The 22,830-nt window shown below is 42.1% G+C and overlaps 1 protein-coding gene and 1 long non-coding RNA gene across 3 annotated transcripts; one reads left to right on the top strand and one right to left on the bottom strand.

Annotated features, from left to right (window-relative positions):
- Positions 1–2,687: 2,687 nt before the first annotated feature.
- LOC142775857 (uncharacterized) lies at positions 2,688–22,438 on the top strand. Of its 2 annotated transcripts, XM_075878148.1 has the most exons (9): positions 2,691–4,217; positions 4,772–4,869; positions 5,071–5,253; positions 8,505–8,589; positions 14,211–14,360; positions 14,445–14,657; positions 17,894–18,068; positions 19,510–19,586; positions 22,141–22,438. In XM_075878148.1, the coding sequence occupies exons 1-9, from the start codon at positions 4,074–4,076 to the stop codon at positions 22,414–22,416; spliced, it is 1,401 nt and encodes a 466-aa protein (XP_075734263.1). In that variant the 5' UTR covers positions 2,691–4,073; the 3' UTR covers positions 22,417–22,438. The 2 variants fall into 2 exon arrangements, with proteins under 2 accessions (XP_075734262.1, XP_075734263.1); XM_075878147.1 differs by having other exon boundaries at positions 2,688–4,217; positions 14,211–14,657.
- On the bottom strand, positions 14,024–18,056 carry LOC119177281 (uncharacterized). The gene is made up of 2 exons (XR_005110563.2): positions 17,920–18,056; positions 14,024–14,168 (listed from the first exon to the last, which is right to left on the bottom strand). It is a non-coding gene; the product is annotated as an uncharacterized LOC119177281 (long non-coding RNA).
- Positions 22,439–22,830: the final 392 nt, after the last annotated feature.

The raw sequence follows: 22,830 nt of genomic DNA, 5'->3' as shown, positions 1-22,830 counted from the left end.
CACTGCCAGGATCTTGTGCTTTCCTCGTTTAGCTCCGAGGGGATTTACAACTTCTATTTCATCTGTGTAAAATAGAAGAATAATTGTGTGTGTGCTGCCCTCGGGAATGATAGATTGCATGTGTTCCTTGAACACCAGGCCATCTGTGTGATCTCTGTACACAGAGGTTTCATGCCTCTCAATATTTACAGGTGATTTTAAATGGGCTGCAATGTCCGGGAGCTGGCAAAGTACAGTGAGAAGCTTTGGCAATGGGACGTAATGATAGTTTGCATCCTCACCGACATAATGCTCTTCAGCTGGTACAAAAGGGAAATTTTCCTTCACATAATTGTCTCGTTTCCATTTACTCTCAATCCCATTGAACAGGTCAGGCAGAAATGAACAGCCAAGAAGATTTTGCAATTCAGGACCCATCACTGATGTCTCCATTGCATTCATAAATTCATTACCATAAGCCTTAAGCACAAGCTCGAACACCTCCTTCAGTTGGGCAAATATCTTCACAGCTGCAGCATGTGGCAAGCTGTGTTTTGTAGTGATGGAAAAAAAGAAATCCCATATGGTGGATTTAACTTTTTCCAGAAAGCGCTGAAAGTGGTCACGTGGAGCTGCAGTCTGCTGTGATTGCAAATTCCTCACAGGAGTTTTCCTATGCGAATAACCGCCGCGAAAGATTGGCAGTTCGGCGCCGTTCATTTCAGCACTGTGCATATCCGCACTGTCCATTTCGTGCCGAAGCTGTTCGCTTGACGGCAGTTCAGTGCTCCGTCGATCCCTTGGGCGCTCGAGCGACCGCTGATGGCAATTGCTGCCATTTTCTTCAAGCACGGCTGAGTGGTGACGATACAGGTGTGATCTGTAGGAGGAGAAGTTCGTGTACGTGTTGGCGCAGCCTTCGATGCCGCATATCACGCTGAAGTTCGGCTCTCCGCTGTGCTCTAACCCTATGTGCGTTATCACTCTTACCAGCTGGTAAGAGAAAAACGGGCATCTCGGACAGTACTTTGCATTCATAGTTCTAACCACAAATCACCAGAACATTGCTCGCTGGAAAGCCACACGTCCTAGGTGTTCGTAAGATTAGCAGGCGAGAACGTGAATAAGTTCATCATAGTAGACATCCGGCACATGGAAAATACGAGTCAGGAGAAACACGCCACTGAAAGCAGAATAAAGAAGCTGTCTTTTTGCTGCAGCACGGATGAAGGAACCAAACGAACGCTGTAGTCGTCGTGAACAACGCCTGGACACACGCGGGCAGTGAACACGGGTAAGGATGGGTAAGGTGGCTCAGTGTTGCCACGACACATTTAAAAAAAAAAAAAAAAGTGGCTAGAACACAGAACACCTATACACTGCTAGAATATGTCTTCGAAAAATGAGTAGATCTCTTTATTCCGCTATTTGCTCTCGCTTTAGGAATGCCAAATTCAGCGCCTATAAAGGTCATTTTTATAAAACTGCACTTTTTAACAAATAGTAAAGGAAATGTCCCCGACATGAGCCGTACGTGAGCAGGATATATAAACAAGGGATACCTACAGCCTTGTACTCGCATGCAGCCGGCCAGCAACTGTTTTGGGGTTGGGAGGGGGGTGAGGCAAGCGTTACGAGTAGCTGTGGACACATATCGTAGGCAGACCAGGAATGTCCATTACACTGGCGTCTACTTCTCATTACACTGAGTAATTTATGTTATTACATTCCGAGAGTACGTCAGCACTTATAGATCGCAGACGTCAGCATTATTGAAACGAAGTGCACCTCACGGTGCGATGATGCGGATATCATACGTACGTAACGCTAATGTAATGTTTCTTGCATTGCTATAAAAACAGAGTGAACACTGGAACCACAATTGACGTTAACGCGACATGGCGCCTGTAACATAGACGTACCCTAGGAGTACACAAATAATGTTTATTGAATTTTTATGAAATTAGATAACTAGCACTACAACCACACAGAACTGATGTTGCCCCAGCACTACACCTGCATCGTGTCTTTTTCCAGAGCATTTTCAAGACATGGCGTACGTGGCTCTGTGACAGGGTGCAATTCCTGCTGGGACCCTGACATTTACTTTTTATATTCATCGGGTAAACGCTGTCGATGTCAGTTTACGATGTCTGTCCTTGCCGTATCCGGGGTAGATATAAACTATCACCTGTGGCGCGCACAAGTTTGACCACGTACGTACGGGACAGCATTTTCACGCTCTCATGTTCTCTCTTATCCTTTCATACCAATTTTGCTCCATACCAAGTTAAACAGGCGTTACTACGTTATTGTGCACCGCGTAAAATACCGTGTTATTGCGCTTGTGTCCGTCTAGTCATTGACTCCAAGTGTTCGTCATAAGCGGTGCGCAATAACGTAACAACTAGTAAATAGCTACCAACTCGCCCAAGCAAGTACATCCTTAAACAGCTTGGGGCCGCGAGAACATTCAGACGTACGATCGATCGATAGATAGAAACGTTTTGAAGTGCCTGCAGTTGGCAAAGAAATGTTTCGCATTTAGGAAGATGAGCTCCATTAAGCTTTCGTGAACGAAATTGGAAGACAGGTGTCGTGAAGAAGAATAGTGTGCCGAATAATGTGAAGAAGAATAATGCACCACATGCGCAGTTCAGTTTCAGATGCGGCTACACCAAACAACACACTAAAAGCACTTAATTGTGTTGATCCTCGTGTTATGTTTATTCGGCTTAGCACTGACTGCTGCATGTTAAATCTGTGATGTGGTGGAAGTCATATATGTGTCATGTGCGCAAGGTCAAAATCACAGGCCATAGCAAATAGCGTCCATTGGATAATGTCGTCCTGTATCTTTGCAAATAACAGCTTTAATAACCAGTTAGAAAGCATATAGGTCTTCCTAGCTGAAGTTCCTGATCTCTCTGTGGACTCAGGTGCAATATTTTAGGCTTCAGAGCCAGCGGCTAGCTGAAGCTTTCAGAGAGGACAAGGAGCTAGGCAGCGATAAGATAAATATCTCGATCAGCAAGACCAGACTGCTCAAATCACTACAGTGATAGAGCGTGCCTTGCTTTGTCGCCGAGGAGAAATTGGCTCATACAACATGCTACTCGATGGGGTTAGTGGCACGCATTTCTTTTATTCCAGAGACGATACTTGCCCGAGAGCCAGATTTGTTGTTTGTGGTTCCGTGGATTTTGGGTGTGGTGTGCGTTCATATCGCTGTCTCATTACTTCCCGATATTTGCTCATAACATAGAGCAGCTTCCTGTAATAATTACTGTATGAAGGTGTATGACTCGTCAATCAAAAGTAGCGCTTAGCTTGAGAATTTTACCATGAAAGAAATTTCTTGTTTGACTGGTAGTAACACATTAATGTCTTAATTAATACTTAGTAAAAAAAGTGGAAGTTCCTTTCATTTTTGTAAAAAAAAAAGACCGAACAGCAGTACACTGAATCGGCGGAAATTTCAAAAAATCAGTAGATCTATTAGTGAATTGTGGCCCCTAGAATATACTGCCAGGGACCATAATTCAATCAGCAGTCGTATTAGCACTACTGCTACGGCTTCTGATTTGTATTTAATACTGTGGTACAGCGTGCCCATGATCATGCCAAATTCAATGTGTGCAGGCGCCATAGCAAAACGCGTTACGAGAAGGTTGGTCAAATAGCACGGTTGTCAAATAGTAACACTTCAAGGCACCTTAGACAGCATTATGGTTGGAACGGTTGGAATAAGAAACTGTCTGTTTATTTTTAAACTAAAACATACTTTAAAAAAATTATGGCCGTGTGACGTCGCTGTCACTGTAAAGTACCAGACCTTAACTTCACTATTTAAAGGAAAAAAAAAAGATAACTCTAGTTTGTGGTTCACTAAGTATTCCGGCTAGGTGGCGTCAGCCACCGCCCGATCTAAAGGGTACAGCCATATCAATCCATCCATCCATCGGCCGCCGCTGCGCCATCAACATCAACTGCAACGAGGAGGCACGTGCGTAGCGGGGCCATGAATTTTTGAGCGAGTGCATGTGCCGCGGCTGGCTTAAAAACGATTCTTTGTCTTGCGCCGCTGTCGCCCCATGCAATCGAAGTGCCTCGTTACATACGGCGACAGAAATGTCGCCGTCGCTTTCGACGAGCCGTGGACGGGGCGGGATTTAATTGAACACTTGAAAGGGTTGGACATGTTCTCAGAAGTTGACGCCTCTGCCATAGGCTTGACGGTGAGTCCTTCCTTTCTATATATTTCTACAGTCGTCGTGCTGCAGTGGTTGCCACAGCGTTTGTCATCGATTACTGTAGCTTTGTGTTGCATCTTTTTGCTTCGTCCATTCTATAGAAAAACCCGACAGCGCTAAGTTACATGTTATTGCTAAATTTCGCCCAATTTAAGCCTCGATGACAATCATTGCTGCACCGAATTTACCCCTCACTTCTTTAATCGTAGAAAACGTGGAAGGTATTTTTGTTGAGTAGGGAATCCTACTTCGAGATCGCGCTAGGTGTCGATTCCAGTAGTGTTCGGCATCTAGCGAGGCTGCACGTGTATGTGTAGCCGACGCTGGCAGTAGTCAAATTTATTTAGTGTGTTTATTAAATACAGTTAAATGTTGCGCTTTTCACTTGCTGTGGCGGGAATTCGGGACATGTAAATAGCACGAATGCTTGTGGCAACAGCAGGTCTTTGTTGGCCAACATTGCAACCATGACACTTCCAAATTTTTTATCCGTGTGTTATGTAGTGCCCTTCTGAGTTCTGGCATTCTTATTTTTCCAGCGTTTCGACGAAGACTTCGACGTTTTTGTCGACATTACAGAAGTGGACGTGATCGAAAATAAATCGAGAATAAAAGTCCGACTGACCAGCCAAGTCCGGTGAGTAGTTTTGCATCTTTAACAATACACTTACAAGCTGCTTGTTGCACACTGCTTTGAGAAAAACGGTGGCTAAAGTTTTCATTTAAAACAGACCTCTCAATTGGATAAGCCTCTTAGCTTGGTAGTTGTAACAAAAAAAGGGTGAGGTGGTTTTTCATAACAGCTTGACAAAATGCAGTTTCTGTGTTGCTATTACAGGATAGCAGATGTTCTGGAAGAGTCTGCACAGCCGTCACAGCCAGCACGGACCGGTGCATACTGCCTCCCAGATGTACCACCAGACATTGCCTGGATGGTAAAATGCCACCAGCCAGGGCAGTACTTCGTAGGTCGCTCTCGAGTACTACAGTGGCTTCACCATGACTTGTACTTATACGACATGTGAGTAATATTTACGTAGATACTGTGCAATATCCTGTTTGAAAGTGCTTTGAAACTTTTCTTCACATTCATCTTTTACCCGCTCTCGTGGGTTAAAAAAAAAGGGGGGGGGGACATCCATGGTGAATAAACAAAAAAAATTGCAGAAAAAGCACTCAAATGCTAGAAAAAATATCTGACATGTCATAGTGCCATCTGTGCAGCTGAAGGAAGCTTCAATGAAGCATGACCCCTTGGTGACAAACCATGGAGTAGTCACAATGCCCACTTGTTTCCTCCCGTGATTAAATATATATTGTTTTTGTTTACATCATTGTGGTCACTATCTTCAAGGTACCAGCTGGTTGGAATGCTGCATAAAGTCTCGCTCAAATGCAAGGAGTAGAAAACAGTGGCATCAAAGTAGTGCCAGTGCCCCCTCCATATCTGTACTGACATTCTTTAATGAGCTAAAAGATCATGGTTTCAGCCTGCTTGTGGTAGCCAGCACAGAAAACTGTGATGACTCTTGAAAACTTTGTATAAGACCCAACAACAGGTATACGAACAATATAGATGCTTCTATGATGCCTTTCAATGCCTGTTGCATTGTTGGTACAGTCGACTCTTGTTAATACGAAGTTCCCGAGAACCGCAAAAAACTTCGAATTAAACGAACTTCCAATTAGGCAGAAATCACAAAAACATGGCATCTTTATTAGGTTCAAAGCCGGCAGTTCTTTACGAAAAGTAGTCGGTCATCTTCGTCTGCTTCTGTTTGCCGAATCTAGCAGTGGAAAGCAGGTTTTGGAAGGCGTAGATGTGCCCAAGTGCTTCTTTAGCGTTGTTCTCCCAAGTGAAAAACCGCTGCGCGAGAGCGAGGCCCGCAGCTACATCGGCAGCCTTCGGTTGTGGCTTGCTTTCAATGTCATCTTCGTCGTCGCTTTGATGAACGCTTTCGTGGGGCCGAACAATCTGCACAATCTCGCTGTCCGTCAGTGCACCGCACGTTTTGACTGTGCTGTCCACGGCGACATAATCTTCAAAGCAGGGGTCACCGAGGACGACGTCAAAGCTGCTGTCACCGAGAGCGGCGTCAACAATGCTGTCGTCAAGCTCGCTTCGCATTTCCACCGGCGGACAAGAAGCCTCTCCCGAAGAATTTGCCACGAAACCACAGGCCCTGAAGCAGTTGGCGATGGTCTCATTCTTCACGCAGCCCCACGCTCGCGCTAGCATGTGGATGGCACTAATTAAACTCGCCTCGTATTGCGAGGACTTATCCATGCACAGAATCATGCGCTCGATGAGATGCTTCCTGTACAGGACATTCACATTTTTGATTATGCCCTGGTCCATGGGCTGCAACACAGATGTCATGTTTGCGGGCAAGTACGCAAGATGGATGGCACTCAAGGCTGGTACGTCCATGTGGGCACTGCATTGGTCGACAAGGAACAACACCTTGCAGTTCGATGATGCGAACTTCCGATCCAGTTTCCTTATCCAGTCCCTGAAAATGTCGGACGTCATCCACGTCTTTCTGTTAGAAGCATAGTCGACAGGAAGGGTCCTGACGCCTTTAAAGCACCTAGGCTTAGCGGCCTTCCCGATCACAAGAAGGCGACATCGTTCAGTGCCAGTCATGTTTGCGGCAATCATAACAGACACCCTTTCCTTACTACGTTTATCGCCAGCACAGTCGTCGTCTTTAAACGTCAGTCTTGTCTGGTAGCAACCGATAAAAAAGCACAGTCTCGTCTGCGATAAAGATGTCTTCCGGCTGATACTCCTCAAGGTACCCGCGAAGATTCTCTGCTTTCCATGCTGCAAATGTTTCCTGGTCGACTGACGCCTTCTCTCCACACACGCTCTTGAAAATCGGGTCATGGCGCTGTTTGAAGCGCGTCAGTCATCCGTCCGATGCAGCGAAGTCGTTGATGTCCAACATTAACGCAAGAGATGAGGCTTTCGCTGGAATGACCTCACCACTGAGAGGAAGTTTGTTGTTGCGTGCCTCTCTGATCCAAATCAGCAGCGCCTTCTCCAAATCCGGGTAGGCGCCGGTGCGCATTCGCTTCCGTGACATTTTAAACTTGTAATTTGCAAAAGCATCCATTATTGATTGCTTGTTTTTTATAAAATTCGAGAGCATGTTAGGCTTAATGCCGTACTTCCGTGCAATGTCTTGCTTGGCAAGGCCTCCCTGCTCTACTTCTTTCAGGACTTCTTTCATCGCCAGATCAAGTGTTCGGTACGAGCCGCGTTTTGCCATTATTCAACGTCGTGGCCAGCCGAACACGAGGAAATAACTTGCGACGCGCAGCTGACACAGTCAACGAAACACAAGCAGAGACGAGAGAACAAGACTGACAGTGAAAGGGATAGCTCGACGTTCGACACGCCGGTGCTGACTGAACAATCTTGCCGCTTCATGCACTGTGGCCCTGCGCACAACGACGATGTCCACAACAGTGCGCTGCGGACAGCTACGATGGTGACGACAGCAGTGCGGTAGTTGTTCTGGCACTTGAAAAATTGCGCATTTTATTGAAACTAACGGTTGCCTCGAGGCTCTAGATTAAAAAATAACTTCTATTTAACCAATCTTGTGGGCTTTCAACTTCGAATTATTGAGCATTTTTTTCTATGGTGTTGCATACAAAACTGACGGGAACACCTCTTGACTTCTAATTAACCGAAAATTCCAATTAAGCGACTTCGAATTATCGGGAGTCAACTGTACATACACTGGATTTCTACTTATCTGAAAATGCCCCGCCATGGTGGTCTAGTGGCTAAGGTACTCGGCTGCTGACCCGCAGGTCGCAGGATGGAATTCCGGCTGCGGCGGCTGCATTTTCGATGGAAGCGAAAATGCAGGAGGCTCGTGTACTCAGATTTCGGTGCACGTTAAGAACCCCAGGTGGTCGAAATTTCGGGAACCCTTTACTACAGCGTATCTCATAATCATATGGTGATTTTGGGACGTTAAACGTCAGATATCAATCAATTACTTATCCAAAAATGCCTTTCTGATGTTTTGTTCTAGCCATACTTTCTGCAGTTATTACCCACAAAGAAACTTGGCTAAAGGCAACCTATTTTCTAGAAATGCAATGCCATTGCAATTGTAACTGTTGCGATTTTTATTCTTTGCATATCAAAGGGGCTCTTGCCCTCATACTCTTCTTTATCGATCTCTCGATAAAGCTTTGGTCTGCTAGTGAGTAACTTACATTCTTGCTTTTGTAAATATTTTTTCCTGCTAGGTACCCTGGGAAATTGTACACAGAGGCAGCACGGGCTTTGATCACCAGATTTCCTAACTTGGCTGATGTAGCGGGGACTGGCTATGTGAGTTCACATATTATTGCAGAATTGATTGCACTGAAAAGCTTGTCTAATAAATGCCTGCTTTTAAGGACCAACAGTGAAGCGAAATCAGTCATTGACAATAAAAAGATAGCTTCTGCAAGAATTTCAGAATTGAACATGGCTCCTCCTGTTCTATAAGCCATTATTCTAAATTGGGACAGGCAGTTACACATGATTAGCCGATGCAACATTCAATAGTGAAATGCTGCTCGCCCTCAAGGTCCCTGTGTGATGATAAATCTGCAGGCTTAACTTTGCTTCTGATTGGAATCATTGCATTTTCATTAAAAAAGTAAAAATTAAAAAATAGCAACGGCACTTTATTACATGAATACGTATTCATGATGTGAGGAAAGGTAATGTTAGAAAGCTGCACTGCCTTCACACCATCAAGTGAGTCTACCAAGAAGTCAGAATCCACTACGTTTTCGGTCATTAAATACCTCCATGAAACTAAGGGAGAGCTTCATATGTGACGATGCATTATCACTAAGAGCATTGTTCGCAGTCCAAAAATGCTTGTGCGCTGCAAGACAGCATGTAAAGTGCATGTGCTGCACCATTCTTTTTTTCTAGTTAGCTGAGTCGTGGTGCAGCAGGTGATGTTGAACATGTGTTGTGAGCCTGCAGGTCATTCCGTTTACAAAGGGAACAACCAAGCAGTGTCATTCGGTTTAGTGAGTAATGAGGAGCAGTGTAAGGAACGCCAACATGCCAAACAACATGGCTGTGGTGATTTCGCTTAGGTGTTGTGAGCTTTGTCTTGTTTTTCTTCCATCTTAATCTTTAAAAGGTGGTGTCCCTTCAACAAAAAAGTTGAGGTGCATGGAACAGCTTAGTTTTCCTCTTTTGGTCGCTAAATGAAGGTGCTCTATAGCAGCTATCTTGCATCAGTGCTTCGTTTTTGATCTCCTGATATGGTGCCGTTCATGTCTTCACAGAAGAGAGAACACCTGCTATAGGGAAAAAAGTCCCGCAATATGCTAAAACAATAATTTGTGCTTGCTTATGGGTGATGGGGTGCAACAGCCCATATGTGTGCCTGTGGCACCACAAGGGCTTAGTGTGTATGCACTGTGTTTTTCAGTGAGCACTAAAAAGTAGAACATATTCAAACTGTGCTCACCGCACCACAGTGGCTGCTTTTCATTTAGTGGTGAAGTGCAGAAAGAAAAAAGGAACATCCCAGTACTAAGAACAACTTCTTGCTGGGCGAGTTGGTGCATGTCTGTGGTTTGTAATGTTGCACATACAATCGAACAAACACAGGAAGTAAAAAAGCGTAAACGGAAAGAGCGCAAACTATCAACTGGCTTTATTCCTTTGGTTGCTGTAAATATATGCACATTTAGCACATGTCCCAAAAAAATTTGAAAGAAGGTTTGTTTACATAGACGTATGTATATGTAAGGCATATCGACATGAGGCGTGTATTGGCCCATAATCGCAATGGCAACGTATTGCTGCGTCTCTTGCAGCACACATAGAGGAACTCTGAGTGCTGAAGAGAAAAAGGTAAGCCGTAAACTTTGCCCCTTGTTTTTTTTTTTTTTTCCCCAAGCTGATGGTTTTTTTAGCATGAGCTCCGGCTACTGCTCTCGAAAATACGTGTTTGCATTCTCCTTTCTATGCAAGTAAGACGTGCAATAGCATTTGTATTCGTGTTCCCATAAATTGTTGCATGCCAAAGCAAGGCAGTTTTTGCAATGTTTCCGCTAGCAGCTGTTTACCAAGTTAAGGCGACTCATACACTTATGCAGAAGCCACCTTCATGCAACGAACTTTATCACAGCTAATTGTGTGTGCCTACGTTTCATTGCATGTGCTGAGCACATCGCATGCTTGAAAAATGTACGCAGTCATGCGCAAGTCATCCCACTAACCGATGGCATGCACTTGCTTCTAATTGAGCATGTGCCGTTACCCAAACATAATAAACAAAACACATCAACGAAATATAGGCACACGCAATTAGCTGTGATGAAGTTAATTGCATAAAGGTGACTTCAGCGTGTAACATAAGCTTCTCCGTCACTTGGTAAATGGTTGCTAGCGAGAACATTACAAAAACTGCCTTACCTTGGCACGCAACAATTTTCGGGAACACGAATGCAAATGCTATGGCTCGTCTTACTTGCATAGAAAGGAGAATGCAAACACGTATTTTCGAGAGCAGTAGCCGGAGCTCATGCTAAAAAAACCATCAGCTTGGGGAAAAAAAAAAAAAAAACAAGGGGCAAAGTTTACGGCTTACCTTTTTCTCTTCAGCACTCAGAGTTCCTCTATGTGTGCTGCAAGAGACGCAGCAATACGTTGCCATTGCGATTATGGGCCAATACACGCCTCTCGTCGATACGTCTACGTAAACACACGTGAGCCTGTGTGTACTGCGCCATGTGGAGCCTCTAACATAGCTGCTATGCACACAACGGCGGACAGATGGCAGCGATTTTGCATAAGGCCTATACTCGCACATAGTACTTCAAAGCACCAGCATTTGCACGCCAGCTCAATATTTATTGATCAGAGGTGTGAGCTATCGAAAAGTCAACAGGCAGTGGGGATTCCTAGAAATTTTCGATAAAAATATTTCACGTGAGTCATCTCTTTCAATAAAAATATTCTCACCGAGTTGCGATCGCTAATATTTCATATTTCAAGGAACGAGATCGAAAGGTGTCAAGTAAGGCACAGAGCACACGAGATATTAGTGGTAAACAGCATTGACACAAAGTTCAAGGAAGTCAATTGCATGCAAATGGACTCACTGGCTCACTGAGACTGATAAACAGCGCTAGTCTGAGTTTTGGTGTCTCTGAGTCCGAGCGAGTCCCAAGGGCAAAATATATTTCATGAGTGAGCGTATGTGAGCTCTTCATCTTTGCCGACCTATGTGTGTGCCATTTCACATGCTAGATGGTGTTAGTTGCATCCGGCGGCTTGTCGTTCTCTTAGCTCTTTCAAACTGAAGGTGCAACTAGCTGACAATAAGCACACTACTTATGTGTTGTGAACTGCAGCAATCAATGGACTGTGGTATGAATAATTGGCCACCAGAAAGCTATTGCAAAAAAAAAAATAACTGCACTTCAAAATTGTTGTCACAGCCCTTTTAAGGGACGTGGCAATGAAAATTATCTTTATTTATGAGGCCAAAGGGATGAAATTCGGCATGCAGATGTCATTTGTTGTGCTGATATCATAACTGGAATCGGTTTTGAGCTATCTAATGTACCTCTTGAGTTACAACACTTGATAGACTCTCATTGTCATCCCAATATTAATTAGCTAATTAGACATAAGCTTGTCAAAATTTTTGCATAAGGATATTCACAAGGCTTCATTTTGTGTCATAATGCTATTGGTTTATTTTTAATATTTAAATAAGCACACAAATTTTTTTAATGTCCCAGACATATTGTCTTACCAACAACTTTTATAAAAAGCCAATTAGAAAAGTCCGTATGATGTGTACACAAATATGGACAGCTTTACCGCACTCACCCATGTTTGAGAATCTAAGTGCAAAAAACGGAATGGCTATAGCTTAATTTGTTGTGAAATGGCATAGGGATGACTGACAGCAACTGCTCAAAAAATTGAAAGCTGAGAAAATGGAGCCCAAAGATTTTGGAGCTAGAAGTTGATAGAATGGAACTCTGAAGGAAACTGGCTTTATTTTTCATTGGAGAAATGCATCTTTGTGGCTATCTAGAGCTCCAATTTGTCCTCTTTATGATGCCAATATGGTGGCACTGTGCCAAGGGAGAGCTTCAAATTTGCATCTTGCTATGCCCAATTTTCACATAGCTTTTTTTGACGACATCCCACTAGTGAAATGCTTGTTTCTCAACTTTTACTGCTTATTTGGGTCTAAAATCACACTATGATGTGACACATGGTCTCAGGATTGCAGAAAAGAATAATTGAAAAACTGAACATTTTGACCAAATTACGATTCCCATTGCCACGTCTCCCCTTAAATATGCTCTAACACAATAATCATGTTCTGGCATAAGCTATTTGAAAATATTTTGTGCACTAGAATCCGATTTCAGAGCAGACATAGTGTTGGAAGTTATAATTATGCGCCTAAAATACCCCCGAGACCAAATTTTGAAACTCAGGTGCATGTGTGCGATAGTCCTGCATGCGTGAGCACTTCTTAGTGATTATTAGCGAGAAATGTTGCCGTTAAAATATTTTAATTTAATTTCAAAGTAAGCAAGAGTGCGCATCTGAGTTTGCATCAACTCGCAACATCACCACTAATATGACAGAGACAGAGCTCCATGTGATGTTTCGAAAGAAAAGCGAGTATTGTCAACATCACAAGATGTCATGCAGTGCCCGCGTGCACAATACACCAACTGAAATCTGGCAAGGACTATTTTTTGTCACCTCCCCACGCTGTCTTGTCACGCTGCTCTCAATGTGGTAGTTGTTGCTTCGGCCAGGATTGCTCTTTTTATTTTTCTGGGGGGAAGGGGGCACATATTTAGCACTGGCATCGTTTCATTGTTTATCACACATGGGGCCCAGTTTTTATAACTGAGAACAACACCATGGCTTAAATGCACATTATCTCGCACTCTCTCTTTCTCGGACACTGGTTGCTTGTTGGTATTTAGGGGAGCATTTTGAACTGACATAAAATTGTTCTAATTCAGTGATGCTAGCATTATTTATACAATGCATTTGAGCATTAATGATTCAATTTTGGGATGTCCAGACACAAAGCTACAAACTGCAGAAATGAAGGAAAGAAGTGTAAACTTAAGGGCTCATTTTTTTTGTAAACAGATTATTCCAAGAACTAACAGACAACAACGCCAAGGAAAGTATAGGGAATGCTATCAGAAGTAACTGTAATGTAAATGTTAATAAAAGTGAACGAAAAAATAACTTGCCACCGGCACGGATCGAAGAGTGTTCCACACTCATTGTAGTGGCAATGGGCAACACTGACTGACCCTCCCACGTTTAAATACACATATAGTATACCCATAAGGTGGATGGGGGGATGACCACCACTGTGGCTCAGTGGTAGAGCATCGGACGCATTATTCAAAGGCCTTTGGGCCGGTACCTGCCAGTGGCAAGGTATCTTTTCGTCCACTTTTCTTTTGTCACATTTACATTACAATTACTTTTAATACCATCATCTATACTTTTCTTGGCATCATCACCATCTATTCTCATTATTAATCACTTAAACTGCAGTAATGAAGTTACAAGCAGAACATTCAGTGTAGTTTCCCTTTAAGCTCAATAAGTACCCTTGTGGGGTCAGAAAAAATAAAAACAAAAGCAGAACAGAAGTGCCGGGGAGGTAAATTTCTTTTTTCATATTTTCTGTTATAAGTTATTGATTAGAGCAATGTTTATTTTCAAAAGAAAAGGGATGAATCAATAACAACTTTCCGAAATACTTTTATTATGTGATCTCACTCAACCAAACTGTGATGACAGCTGCTGCAGTGGCACTCATTCCTTGTACTTGTTGCCAGTCATACTTTTGTGTGTGAGGCGATCCATGATCACATGATTGCAGTTACCTATTTAAATAACATATTTAGTAACTCTCTCGTGCTTTACAGGATTCATGGCGAGAAGCTCTAAGATTTAAAGCCAAATATGAAAGGAAGAAAATGAAGGCATTAACAAAGGAGAACACAGAAAGAATTCCGCGGAAGAAGAAGCCTACAGAGGACGAGTGCACTGCTCCTCGGCGCACTGAGAGGCCTAGTGTACGTATTTCAAATTTTGCACAGCCCTGCAGACATCAGGTTTGTCTTTGCCATCTGGCCAACAAAATTTATCTGTGCTTTCAGGCAGCTGTCTTGGCTGACGCAGAAGATGCCGAGACCATTGCTGGTCACGTTTTGGCAATGACGAAAGAAGTTGCAAAGGCCAGGCCCGACATGGCCTATATTGAGGACTGTATGAGCAGAACTTTGCCAAGCAGAAGGGAGTGGGTGTCCCAAGACAGCACATCTGTTGATGACATCATTAAGAAGTACCCTGCTCTTTTAATCGGCTCCATCGTAAGTTTTTCAGTGTGCATTCATGAATCGAAAGTGGCTAAAAAGTGCCCAGGGAAATAGCATGCTCTGCTGTTTCGGCCACATCCATCCATTCTTGAGATGTTTGTTTTGCAATTATTTGTTGTACAGTTGTTCTAAGTATTTTATTAGTTCATCAAGCTTTTCAAAATTTTTATTCTGCAGTTTATTTGATATAAACTATTGAAATGTTATTTACTGACTGTTTGAATTGTTCACTTTATGCTAACATGATGCATATGTACAATGGCTTGAACAAGAATGCAGTAAAACCCTAATGTACATTTTTGATTAAAGTGTAAAAAGTACACCTAAGATGTGAAAAAACAGGAAAAATGAAAATAATTTAGCATTGCTGAGCTGTATGGTTTATTTCATTGCTTACACTTATTGCTTTTACTGTTGCGTGGTTCTGTCCAACACACAACCCGAGAGTCTGCTTGTTTAGGGAATATCAGGGAAGCTCGAAACACAGAAATCGCTTGTTGTGACGTCAAGATGGGGCAGAAAGGGGATACAACATCCTTTCTACTACTGATAGCATGAAGCGAGTGAAAGCAGTGTTTGAGTAATATTTCAGTTCATCAAAGAAGCAATGGAGAGTGCCTCTGAACTTGACGCAATATAGAAGTCGCACAAAGAGAATATAAAAGACGAAGCAACAACTGCAAACCTTTGGCAGATAGCAGAGCAACTCTTGGATTTGTAATCTAGAGTTGCCAGTTCTGCTTATAACAGGAGGATTCGGGCTTCTTTTTCTGCCGATTTGTTTGGAGAATTTTTCAGTCGCCTGTCGCGTTTTAGTTTGGGGTAATTTGCATTTCCAGCAAATATAGTTATTTTAGTTGTCACGTTCCAGAATCCACATTTGTCATTTACTAATAACATTTTTGTTGACTGAAACGTGAATGCATAGGCGTTTACAGGGTTCCCCATAAAGGGGGCCAAAGGTTCGTTGCAGTGGCCCTCAACCCTACTAAGTCTACGTATGGGGAAGATTTTTTGCTCCCCCTTCCCTTAGGTGACTAGGTGAGCTAGGCTGGCCCCTGTGACCCGCTTTCCATGTGCAGGCCTATGGTTATGTGTTCAAACATATGTTGAGGGAAACTCAAGTAAACGTCAAATATATGTCGGGGGAAAATTATAAATAACGTTCATCATGCCATGGCAACATAATGGAAACCATGCTAAGAAGTATCTATGTGCTTTTGTTGATAGTCTTGTATATTGATTCAAGAAATCGTGGAATCACTAGGATTATGCCAAATAGGCCAATTTAGTGCTTCAGCACTAATTTGTGAATGCAAGATGAACTTACTGGTACATTAGTGACAGTAAAAGGGTCAAATAAAACTTGCAACATTGCCTGGTGCATTTACTCATGACAATCAGTCAGTTGTTCGAGTGCCTGGTGTAATACCGTAGAAAGTCTAGTGCTACGGCAGCCAAAGTGATCACTACTTCACGATACCTTTGCGAGATTGTCGCCTTATTTGCCAATGTTTGGTAGCTACAACATATCACTGTTGGCATTGTTTTGTGTCATTGTGGTTTGTAGGAGATGGCCGAATGCCCTGCAATAGTGACTTTGAAAGCAGTTGTCTAAAAAAATGGCTCCTGTGCCAGCTCATCTTAAAGCTATTCTCTAGTACATGCATTGCCACACTCAGCCACAATCTAGTTGACAAATGGAAATTCAAATTAAACTGTGGAAGGTTAGAGTGGCATCATCCACAGAAACATGGTAAATTTATGCTATTTTATTGGCATTATGTGATTCATTTTGAGGCTGTAAAAGAACAACTAAAGTGCATGCAGCACACCCATTCAGGGGAAAGCGAATGTGTGCCAAAATTGGCAAGGTGCATGCTTTGATAATTTATGTTAATTTGGCTTGCTGTACAGAGCAGCATAAAGTATTTTTGAAGGTTTTGCAGTAAGTCTGCAGTTGTCCTTGCTTATATTAAAATTTTATAGTATACTTGTTTTATGACACAACTGGTGGTGCGTCACTGATGTACATCCCTTTGTCTCTGCACTTTTGGCTATAGTCACTCATATTACATCATAGCGACAAGCTACTAACATCTAGATTTTCAATAGCTATATTGACCAAGCGGCAGGAATGAGTAATCTGTTTGCTAAACAGCTTATTTCGTCACTTGCTGCTTCAATGCATCGAATTCCTTGGCAGGACTTACGAAGATTATGTCCTGCTATGTACTTTACTTGTGAAACTGGCAGATAGTAACCTCCGCATTTTATTTCAAAATTGCCCTTTTGTGCTTGGTAGGAGTAGGTCGAACCTTTTTATAAAAGACACTGATTTAAAATAGAAATTGGTATAAGAGACAGCAGTGTGTCTACATTGAAATAGGTGTTGATAAGAAAATGCATAAGTGATACCCATGCTTATAAGAAACACCGCATAAAAAGACAAGAGTTGCTCCTCAGTACAAATTTCTTATAAAGGGGTTCAACTGTATTTGAAAGTGGCTTTGTTTGCCTTTTTGAAAAATTAACAAAAAGCTGGTATTAAGAAGACCGGCAGAAAGAAAGAAAATTTAGACAGTAACAAGGTTAGTTGAGCACACTAATAACAAATGTCTGGTATGTTCCAAGGAACCATAAATATACTCAGCTCAAATGCATTCGCTAGCAGTTTATCTCACATCCATAGCACCATGGTGCTGTGGATGGCACTGCAAATCCAAAACTTAGAAAGTATGTCCCATTTCAGAAAACTGTTGCAAGGTATGAAAATGATGCTTCAAAGCCTTTTTCATAACCTGGTGCACAGTCTCATTTCCTAATATTTTTTAACTGCACACGTATCTGAGCACTTCTGCAACTCCTTAAAAGGGAAAGATATTATGCATTTGTAGCACGAAGCTCAACCGAAATCCTCGTGTATCTTTTAGGATGAAAGCTTTGTTCTGTCCATGGAAATGTTGAGGAATCCATGAAAGTTTTTTTGTAGCTTGGTGCTACAAATGTGTGGTTGTCCATTTTTGTTTTTGTAACAGTAACCGTCTTGCCACATTGCAAGAGCCCATAAAACTGATTAACATCATCTTCAGCATTTTTATTCATATTACTGTAATCGTGAACCTGACTACACGTTTTGCAGTGCTGTGACCTTGTGCAATGTTGTACCGCAGATGCAAGTAAGTCTATAGGGTTTACCGTCATTAAAATGCCTTATGAAAATTTTATAGGTGCAGCTGGAATTCAGGTTGCTTACCAAAGTGCCCATAATGGAGAAACTGGAAGAATTCTTGGGGCCTGCTTCAGGAAAAATAGTAAAAATAGCCAGACAGAAACGTCACATGCAAAAGTTTCTGGAAGACCTCGATGCTGTTCTTGTCGATGCCTCTGAAGATGCATCCGAGGGTAATTTCAAACATTTCTACGCTAACATTACCACCTTTCTTTGTATCTAGCTTCCAGTAGCGCCATTCTTCCGATTTTACGTCAAGCAAATTGGGTGCTGTAAAATTGAATGTATTAGGCAAGATTTGTTTGCACAGTTCTACATTGGTTGACTCAGAGCATGCGTTCGATTAGTCTATCACTATATGCACTTGTTTTGAAAATGCAATGTCACACTCCTAGAAACTGGCATTAAGTGCCAACGACGTGATTACAGGTAGCTATTACAGAGATAAATTTATTTCAAGAGCTCATGTACAGAAGCAATAAAAATTGCTTAAATATCTCAGCTGCTGAAGATCTTAAACTGCCTCTATTTGTGCAATACATTCACCACTGCTTGAACTTCTCAGCTAAAGCTAGGTTGAAATACAGTTCATTCTGTGCTCAAACCAATAAAATAAAATTTAAGAAAATAAGTTTTGTTCAATGATGGAACCAAAACTGAAGCACAGATGAGCACAAGCAAAAGACCAGAATGTTGGAAACAAAGATTACAGAAGAGGCAAAGTTCTGTATTTGTTGTGTGCCATGTGCGTTTAATTGCAAGCACAGCCTGCACGCCCACACAACGAAGTTGGTTGGTGGTCGATATAATGATGCTCACTTATTCTTGACGAAGTAGGGCAGTGACGCTCTTCCGTGTTTTAGTATCGCGGCTGAATGTGGGTGAATTTCATTTCTTCTCAAATATTACTAGAGGTCGGTTTTTGAAAATTTCTAAACTGCAATGGGATTTTTGCATGAATGAATTCAATACTCCCATTTCACAAAATGCCTACCTCCACTAATAAAAAAAGGTAATTTAACATTCTTACATACAGTTCAAAGTGATTTCTTTAGTCTTTTTAAAGGGGTCGTAGCAGGCAAGATGGGTGCCACTGTGTTTTCCAATACTTTTCTTGAGTTTTCAATTTATTTCTGTGCATTCTACATTTGGCAATGGCAAGGATTAAAATTCGTGCCAAAATTTTTTTCACATCTGAAAGCACGAAGATGTAAACTGCATCTTCTAAAGGTACGATAAAAATTTTGTTATATTATGTCTTGCAGTGCTATCCCCAATGGGAATTAGGTTCTGCTGCTTAAACACCATAGCAATACACAAACTAGTTGTGTAGTAATGTAGATGTAAGTAAGCACGTCTACTCCTTCTCACTTCACATTAGGTATCCAGCTGGTCTGTGGTGCACGTGACTGTGAATTTCGCTTGGCTGGGTGACCCTGCATACTTCCTAAGTTTGAGTGTAGTTACCATGACTACCCCATAAAAGATAGTCAGTCATGTACACCATTACAGCCTCTATGTTTCTAGTGAGTTGCTAAAATGGCAGTTTGAATCCAGCTTGTAGCTTTTGCATTTAAGTACTTTTTGAAACAGTGCAACTCACGGTTTTTTCAGAGGTGATGCTCACTGCTGCTATTTGTGTCCTTCCGGCAATGGTGAAGGAAAGAATGGATGCTTTCATCTGCAAATTTGTGAGTATAATTCATAGTTTGTATATTACTTTCCCTGTGAACTGCAGTTGTGAAGTTGCCATCTGTGATAAATGTTTGCTATATCTTTTGCAAGTGAATTGTTGAAAAGCCTTTCAACCAGCCATGTCCAAGACGACTTTCACGTACCATTTATGCATAGGTTACCCAGTACAGTAGAAGCCCGCCATAATGTAGCCCGCTCGGAGGCTACATCACTGTCAGCCACTCTTTGCATTGTTTTTATAGGATTCAATGAATCGGTATCTCCACTGTTTGAAATGCCATGAACTGGCACTCCAAGCTGACCAGAGTGGGCACGTTGATTTTTTATGCAGCCCGAACTGGCTTAAGGATGCATTCAGTGATGTGATGTTGTGTATCGCGAGCCATGATATGGTTTTTATTCGTGTCACCATAAGCATAGATCTTAGAACCTGTGTAATGCTATGTAAGCACGGCATCTGTGCCACCGTCGTCATCCCCAGCCTATTTTTGTGTCTTCTGCAGAATGAAGACCGCTCTAAAATTATCTCCAATTTACCCTTTCTTGAGCAAGCCGATTCAGTTTCATCCCTGTGAGCTCCCTAATTCTGTCGCTCTAGGTGATTCCCTGCCTTCTCGGCTTTTCCTCTTTTTTTTTTTGCATTCATTCTGCTTCTCTTGCCCCCAGTTGTTTGTTTTACTCTTTGTATGGCCGCACCAAGTTTATTTCTTTCAACCTGCAGTACCCGACTGTCTCACCCAATCTGGTGTTTTCTAATAGCTTAATGTTTTACCAACCATTTCCTGTTTCATGGTATGGTACATGGTCCTTAAAGGGATACTGAACAAATTTTTGGCCACCAAGATATTCAATCAAATTGGAAGTGGGGTCCTCAAAGTGATCGGGACAACCTTCATTCCAGGCAGAAACTACAGGGAAATAATGAATTTAATGCGTTTTTAACAAACTACTACCGCATCCAGCAGCCACGCCGTTCACTACAGGAGGTGATGTTTCGTGACGTCATACCCACCCGAGATGGGCACACTAACAATGCGGGCCCTCTACTCGCTCATCTCCCCCTGCGGTTCCTAGAACCGGTATGAACAGCAGCGGTTGCAAACAGTTCTCCCCGCCGAGGCCAAGTAGCTAGGCAAAGCATCAGTGCTTTTGGGAAAGAGTGAGAGAAGAGGACAGGAACTCGTGCGCCCTGCATGTTTCTCGGCGAATGTGATGGCATGGTTTCCACTCGCACACAGACGCCACGGGTTGACAATTCATGAAAAATACAGGCAACTGTTCAAAAATATGGGAAATCAACTGTTTATCAGAACAGTCACATCTTCTGATTATAATCACGAATTTTAGTCAGTTTTCCAATTTTTGTTCAGTATTTCTCTAATTTTTATTAAGTTTCCCTGTTAGGCTCTAAGCCCAGATTACTTGTTGATCTGGTGGTACGTAGAGGTTTGCATACTTTTCATTTGAGGAACAGTGGCTGATTCCCTGTCATGATTTGAGAATGCATGCTTTATGCACTTCTGCCCATTTTTAATTTTGATTAATTTTTTTTCATAAATAGGCTCCCCTTATAGGTTTACATACGCTTGTGCAGACTCCAGGGTAGGCAGCCAATAATGAACTCTTTTTTTCTTTACTATTAGCTTTGTTGATGGCATATTCCTTTTTAGGCATAATTTTGTAGTTCTTGATATATATAGTCAATCTTTTTTTTCAATTCACTGCCATGTGTTAGCTCACATAGTTCTAAAGTGTTTTTTGTGCAAGGTTTTTGCAAATTAAGGGCACCTAGGCCAGAAACTGCATGGTCTTATCGCACTCAGTTTACTTGTGGGTTGTTTCTGTTGTCATGCTAGCATGCCATGCCTGCTCAATTTTTTTATGCCTTCAATGGAATCTCTTACAATAACATTTTCATCGATAATGCAGTTCTAAATGGAGTTCTAATGCAGTTCGATAATGCAGTTCTAAAAGACAATCTAAATATGATTGTATGTGCCAGTACCCCTATATATAGCCAAACGAATTGGAGTCATGTAGCTTTGTTATATTTTGTGTAACTGATTGCCAAATTCGAAAAAAGCAGCAGAGCAAGTAAGCGTGGCACCCCACCTCTCCGTCATTATTAATTTACTGTGCTTCGAACAATTTTTTTTACAGCAAAACCAATTGCGGATCTCTTCTTTCCACTGATCAAACAACAATATAAAATTCTGAAAAAAATTTAAGAGGTCGACCAGCCATGGTTTGTTCAATCTTACGTGGAATCACACCTTTTTCTTTTTTTTTTTTCAGAACGAATTATTGGGTTGTGTGTAAACAAGACCAGTCACTAAACTGTGGATAAGCCTGTAGCCTTAGTGCGAATGCTTTATGAATTATTAAGAATGTTCCTTCTAGTTTGGAAGCATGCTTTGCAAATTAATTTCAGTTTCATTTATTTGTCAGTGTGCCGTAAAACATTACGTTTTATCTGTTCCTACATAAAGGAGCTGTTGTAATAATGAAGCAACAAGTTTTTTGTTGAAGTGTGCTTTTTTATTTTTGTAGGACCCCACAAAGACGCACTACGTGCCCACAGTCACATTCATGGGAAATGTGTTGACATCTGATGCATTTGCTGTGAGGCTGGAGGACATCGAAATTGCAGAGAAGAGCCTCTTGGCAGCAATTTCCACCCAGATGGCACTATACTGGGCTACCAATATAGTTTTTGATAAAAAAGCTCAACGAACGTTTGACGTTCTATCCCGCGCTCTTAAAGTGAAGAGTGGCCTACGGCCAACACCACTAGTCAGCGTAACACTGACCACCCTGAGCCATTAATGAATAAAGTTTTTTGAACGAATAGATGTGGATTTCTTATCTCTCCTGGAGCCTCTGTGCCAGACATGGCGCAACCTAATGAAAATCATGTTCTTGAAAACTTTTTTTCATTTGCCGCTGGGAGAGCTTGACGGCTGGTTTCTTAAAGAGCACTCGCACAAGTAATGAACTACATTGAGAGACATCGATCATGAGCAACTGCATGCGACTCTGATGAGGAACGTTGTGAAAGAGTAACCATCGCTCTCATTGGCGTGGAATATCCATTCTTCCCTGCGGGACTAATGGGAAAGAGTAACAATTGCTCCAATTAAGAGCACTCAGAGAGAGCAAGTGTTACTCCTGTGAGAGTATTCACAGAGCATATTACTCCTTGTAAAGAATAACCATCGCTCCCCGGGGAGTATTGATAAA

The sequence above is a fragment of the Rhipicephalus microplus genome, chromosome X, assembly GCF_043290135.1.
Source record: "Rhipicephalus microplus isolate Deutch F79 chromosome X, USDA_Rmic, whole genome shotgun sequence".
In the NCBI taxonomy this organism is placed as follows: Eukaryota; Metazoa; Arthropoda; class Arachnida; order Ixodida; family Ixodidae; genus Rhipicephalus; species Rhipicephalus microplus.
The sequence above is the reverse complement of the archived record's forward strand: the minus strand, read 5'-3'. Positions and strand labels throughout refer to the sequence as shown.

Coding starts and splice junctions, on each gene's coding strand:
- LOC142775857 (XM_075878147.1), top strand. CDS start 4,074: ATGCAATCGAAGTGCCTCGTTACATACGGCGACAGAAATGTCGCCGTC. Junction 8,590..14,210: donor ATGTAGCGGGGACTGGCTAT/GTGAGTTCACAT, acceptor CGTGCTTTACAG/GATTCATGGCGAGAAGCTCT. Junction 18,069..19,509: donor CTCTGAAGATGCATCCGAGG/GTAATTTCAAAC, acceptor CGGTTTTTTCAG/AGGTGATGCTCACTGCTGCT.